We start from the raw sequence: 6,266 nt of genomic DNA on the forward strand, positions 1-6,266 counted from the left end.
TAGAAAAGACACATCTTTAAGTTGAAGTGTATGAGTATACTTTCTAAGAGGCAGGGTATGAGCATGTGGACCCGACCACTCCTTTTAGCAATAATGTTTAGATCGACCTCAAATTTGCGCTACTGTAGCTATGGAGTATTGTCTGTTTTGAGTGTGAGAACTCTCACGATCTTCTCTTTTAAAAACTGTGTCTCGTTGAATTGAAATTTATGAATAATGAATATAAACTATTCTGAATCTCGAAGCACTATTTTGACCGATTCAAAACAAGACAAAATTACATTTTAGTAAAATGTATTCTTTTGATATATTTATTGTCTGCAAGAAATGAAACAGAAAACACCGAAAGTAAACCACACTAATTAGCTATATAGGTATGTTTTGTTTTGAGCATATATAGTTTCAAGTGACGACAATGCAAGAATCATATTGAATCATGTACTAAATATAAATAAAGAAGAATTGTGATGTGAAAAGGACCAAAGATCATGCGTGGATATATATGAATAAAGATTATTGGACTATATGCATTGTACAAAGTACACTACTACTTTAAAATTACGGCGGGGCACATGCTTATGACATGCATGAAGGTAACTCTCATTTCATGATGCACTTTTTTAATTAATACAAAACTATTTAGAAGAAAACAACAAAACAAAAAAAATACTATAAGTATGAGCACACTAGTATCTTAACATCATAATATTTTATGCCAAACAAAATAAGTAGAGGAGAATAACTAGGTGTAAAAGTGGATCCAAGAAGGCATGGAAAGCTGCCACTATCTTCACAAACATCAGAGACTAAAGAGAAAGAGGAGTATGCATTAGTAGATACTAATGAGTTTGATGCATATAACTTTGCATCTAATTCTAATTGGTGTTCAAACACTGATTTGTCTACTATGGTTTCTGGTCTCTCTCAAGTTATTGGAAGTTCTAATAATAATAATCCACACATGGCACAACCAACTTCAAGTACTATTATCAATAAAGAATCTCAACCTCTTGTAGATCAAGGTTTGTTTCTAAAATTGTCTCTTTTTTTTCTTGCCTTAATCTTAATTCATACTATAGTCTTATACTATTAGTAATATAAAGGTAAAGTATATATATTTTTTGCAAATATGTTTAAATTAAATGATATATCTTTCATCTATTTTATTTTGGAAAACTATACTCTCCTCTTGAAAATATTTTGCTTTTAGACTTCAAATTATTTAAGAAAAGAGATCATAAGGAGTATTTTCCTTATGTGAATATATAGAAAAGAATATAACATCATTTGATAATCAAAATATTTAACTATCTTTAAAAGATCTTTGGATTGAGAGTATACATCTTAGAATTAGGTTTTAGAGATTCTTCTCCATCTTCCAAAGGAAGAATGGCTTTGGGGTTGAGATTAGTTGGTGGGAAGATGAGAGAATTTCTTGGAACCTTGGTTAAAGGAGATTGATCTTCATCAATGAGGAATTTATAGTTGTTGATTTTTTTCTCGGTCCTACAGGAGTTTCAGTTTAGAAATGATAGTGATAGGTGGGTTTTGAGACATACTAGAGATGACTTGTTTTTGGGTGGCGACTGCCTATAAAATCCAAGCTAGTCTTTGCCTTTCCCTACAGGAGTTTCAGATTAGTGAGGATAGTGATAGATGGGTTTGAAGACATACTAGAGATGACTTATTCTCGATGGCGACTGCCTATAAAATCTAAGATAGTCTTTGCCTTTCCTTATAGGAGTTTCAAATTAGTGAGGATAGTGATAGGTGGATTTGAAGACATACTAGAGATGACTTATTCTCGATGGCGACTGCCTCTAAAATCCAAGCAAGTCTTTGTCTTTCCCTACAGGAGTTTCAGATTAGTGAGGATAGTGATAGGTGGGTTTGAAGACATACTATAGATGACTTATTCTCGATGGCGACTGTCTATAAAATTCAAGCTAGTCTTTGTCTTTTCCTGAAGATTCTTTATCTAGAGAGAAACCAAGGCTTTCCCTTATTTGGAATAGCTCTCTATAATGATGGTCTTTTCTTGAAAGCTTCTACAAGACAGGTTTCCGACGAGAGAAAACTTGTTTAAGCGGAATGTTATTGTTGACTTGGAGTGTATTTCTTGTCTCTTTTGTGGGAATGGACTTGAATCAGCCTCTCATTTATTCATCACCTGCAACCTAACTCCTAGTGTTTATTATAAAATATTTAGTTGGTTAGGGGTTCGGTTGCCCCTTCCTAAGGAGTATAGGCTTCTTTTTTTAGTTTTTTCTTTCTTTAGGTGCTCCCAATAAGTCTTGGGGAGATTTTTTGCAATAGTGTGGACTATCTCCTTAGGGGCATTAATGGTAAGTTGTTTTTTGTATCGTTAACAAATATGATATAGGTGGAGGATAAGAGTATTTTTTTTGCTTGAACTTGGTTTATTAATAGGTCAAGATTAAACTCATTCTCCTTCTTCGATTTACTTCAAAACCTTATAATATGTCATAGCCAATAGTTAACCAAGAGCTTTGACCTGCTTTAAAAGGATCAATAGTCTTCTATCCTTGTTTTTGGATGTTGTTTTCCTTTTTCTTACACCTATTGTTTTCTTGTATTTTACTTGGCACCCTTTATGCCACTTGACCTTGTGCTTTTGTATTGGTGGATTTCATATATATATATATATATATATATATATATATATATATATATATATATATATATATATATATATATATATATATATATATATATATATATATATATATATATATATACTCTAAAAAACAAAAAAGTTAAATTATGTTTACGTTGCTCAATCACTTTCTGAAAAGTCAAAGTCACTATATAAAAAAAAGGATTTATTTTAAATAATTAAGTTAAGTTACTAGCTAGCTAATAATTTTCAAGATTAATTATTTTATTCATAAACATGAGAAAAAAAAAAAAAACAAACAATTTCTTGCATCAATGATATTGACATCACATTTTGAGGAAGATAAAATCAAACTAACACTCCCAATCTTATTTGGCACAAGTAGAGAACTTTGACTAGAATAAGTTGTACAATGCTAAGTATTCATACAATTTATATATCAATTAGCATTATATACTCCCTCCCAGTCCTATTATAATAAGTGATTATTTTCTTGTTTTCTTGTTTTGCATGTGAATATAATTAAAGAACCAAAAAAAAAACCTCACTATAGAGGAGTGAGACAAAGACCATGGGGAAAATGGGCAGCAGAAATACGTGACCCAATAAAAGCAGCTAGAGTTTGGCTAGGAACATTTGACACAGCTGAAGATGCAGCTCTTGCTTATGACAAAGCAGCACTCAAATTCAAAGGCACAAAAGCTAAACTCAATTTCCCCGAAAGAGTTGTTCAATGCAACAACAATAGTAATTCTAGTGCAATTCAACAAAGTGGTTCTTCTGTTGATAATCAACAAGTTTTTCCGAATTTGTTTCAATATGCTCAGATTCTCTCTAGTGATGCCGAGTTTCCTTATTATGCGTCTCATCTTTTTAATCAAGATCAACAACAACAAGGAGATGATGTTAATCGCCCGCCTGGCTAGTAGAATTTAGGCAGGCGGGAGATTGCGCGTTTACGTAGTCGAGATATCGGTGGTTGTTCCATCAAGATCAATGATCTATGTCAATTTTGCTATAGAAGTTCTAAGTTATGGATTTATGCCTTGTAAAAGGGGTTATTGAAGCTTTAAAATAGTTTCAAATTTAAACTTAGAAGTGTATTGTTTTGATTATTCAGGTATCTAGTTGATGTGAGAGTATATTTTACACACTCAAGTGTGTGTATTTTGCAATATTGTTATATTTTTTTTTTTTGAAATCAAGAAATATATTAAACAAAACCAACCATTCGGAATTACAACACCAAAGAACCAAAACACAGAAAATTACAAACCGATTAAACTCTAACTTAAGTAAAATAATGGGTTATTGCTAAACTCATAGAAGTTATAATTGCAATATTGTTATATATTTTCACGTTGTCAAACGTGCATCAAGGTTAAAGTGGGACCACTTCCTATTATTAGCTATGTATGAGAAACAACCATTAACTTGTTTGAATTTGCTTTTGTAACTCAAAATAAATTTAAATTCTTAATATATGATATTAAGGTACTTAAGTCTAACTCAATATTATAAAAATTACACCTTCACAAGTATAATTAGGTATAATTAGGTTGGTGTCCGCATTTATTTTTATTTTTATAAGCAAATGGGATATATAAATTAATAAAACGAGTACAATACATACTCGCCCAATTACAACGAAATCAAGGATTAAACAAAGTCAAATGGACTCTTAAACTAAGAATAGAAGTCTCTATATCTTTTGGAGTTTAAGCCTAAAGAATGTCATAACCATGTAATCACGATTATTCTATCAACGACATCCTCCACTCCGAAGCCTCCATTGTTGAAAACTATATTGTTTCGGGTAATCCATATTGCCCAACATGTTGCTAACCAAAATTTCAAAGCCCTTCTCTTTTTAGTTTTTCCTATCATGACTTCTACATAACGCAAAAGATGCAACACAACGGAATTTTCAACAAAAACCGACACTCCCAACCACAACAACACTTTCTCTCATACCAATGTGGCAAAAGGAGAACTAACAAGCAAATGATCTAGAGATTCAACTGAATTTATACAGTAAACACACATACCTCCAAACCCGCAATGGAAAATGCCTCTAATCAACAATTGCTCGTACGTTGCCAACCTATTCTTAATGCATCTTCAGGCAAAGACTAAAATCTTCGAAGGAACACGTGTTTGCCACATATAAAAGCAAGCCTTCAAGCTGTTCATGTTAAGTAGCACCCTTGTCTGCAAATTCTCAAAGGCCTTGTACCCCTCCCTAATGGCGTATTTCCCTTCACAATTTGTAAGCCACCTGAATCCGTTGTTGATCACCGCATGGTCCAAACGCACCTGAGCCAGAATGTTTGACAGCTCTAGTAATTCCTCTTGAATCTGACTATTCTGAGCGAGAAACTCCCCTTGGAAAGTCCACAACCACCGAACACCCATGAACTTACCCATCTCCACAACGGTTGCATTCTGCTGGATCGAAGCACTATAAAGAATTGGGAAAGCATTCTGAAAAGTATCACTTCCCCACCACTTACTTTTCCAGAACAACACCCTTCTTCCCGCCCCCACCCTACACGAAATGCCTTTCAGAAACCAATCCCCCGATGCCTCCATCTGACAGGTTAGTTGGGACGACGTTTGTAAAGCCAAAGCTGCTGGGGGATTGGAGGTTAGAAACATAGAAATGTTTAATGATTCCCCGTTGAATAAATGGATGTGGTGATTCCTAGTTGACAAAGAGGCGGTTTGGGGATCGTTGCTAGTACATAGATATGGTCCACTGGAGGTGGCAGTTTTTAACGGAAAGGAATACACAAGGAGTGGTAAGAATTCGTTATGGTTGGTGTCCGGATATTAATGGTACATGGTCTATGTTCGGATTGATTAATTAATTTTAATTTTATATTTGAATTAAAGTTTGATTTATCTCATCCGTAAAAAATTGACGTGTAAGATATGGTGTGTCACTCTTTCTAAATTCCATATGTAATTATGTTTTTTGGGGGAGAGATGTCGAACGTGATATTCTGACAATTGATTCGACAAGTTAAACCACAACCATTATAATTAACCCAGTCTAACTTGTACAAGATGATGGAGCAAAAAAGTAATAAATAACACAGCTAAATGGTAACTCAGTTTAATGCAAACAACACCTACGTCTGGTGGGTTGGCTTCCAACCCAGTAAAAGAAATTCACTATTAGTAGTTTAGTACACTTAGTCTTATAAGCAACAACAAATCCTATGTTGTTCAATGCCTCTTCCTAACACTATCCAATGACTTTCTATTTAGGACTCACCCTAAGTTTGAAACACCCTATCACTTTTTTTCCTCTCAAGATACTAACCCCTTAATGTTTCAATCACTAAATCCTAGTGATCAACTTCAATCAACAATATGAATGATGTTGAATTTACAACTCAACTAGACAAACCTATAACTATGCCAAATTACTGAAATATAGTGTGGTGTACATAAAATAACAAGGACTCTTGTAAACCTAGTACTCTAAAATCTTCCATGTGAATGCTTGCTTTCCAATTTAGGTCTTGAGCTCCTTATATAGCAAAAGTATTTCGGATTTTTCTCCTTGGATATTTGATTTGATTTCGTCTTAAATAGTTACACAATCAATTGGATATGACTT

The 6,266-nt window shown here is 33.5% G+C and overlaps 1 protein-coding gene across 1 annotated transcript; it reads left to right on the forward strand.

Annotated features, from left to right (window-relative positions):
* The first annotated feature begins 680 nt into the window (after nt 1-680).
* On the forward strand, nt 681-3,842 carry LOC131608964 (ethylene-responsive transcription factor ERF115-like). The gene is made up of 2 exons (XM_058880575.1): nt 681-1,022; nt 3,167-3,842. Exons 1-2 carry the CDS (start codon nt 908-910, stop codon nt 3,562-3,564), a joined length of 513 nt encoding a protein of 170 aa, XP_058736558.1. The 5' UTR covers nt 681-907; the 3' UTR covers nt 3,565-3,842.
* Nucleotides 3,843-6,266: the final 2,424 nt, after the last annotated feature.

The sequence above is a fragment of the Vicia villosa genome, linkage group LG6, assembly GCF_029867415.1.
Source record: "Vicia villosa cultivar HV-30 ecotype Madison, WI linkage group LG6, Vvil1.0, whole genome shotgun sequence".
In the NCBI taxonomy this organism is placed as follows: Eukaryota; Viridiplantae; Streptophyta; class Magnoliopsida; order Fabales; family Fabaceae; genus Vicia; species Vicia villosa.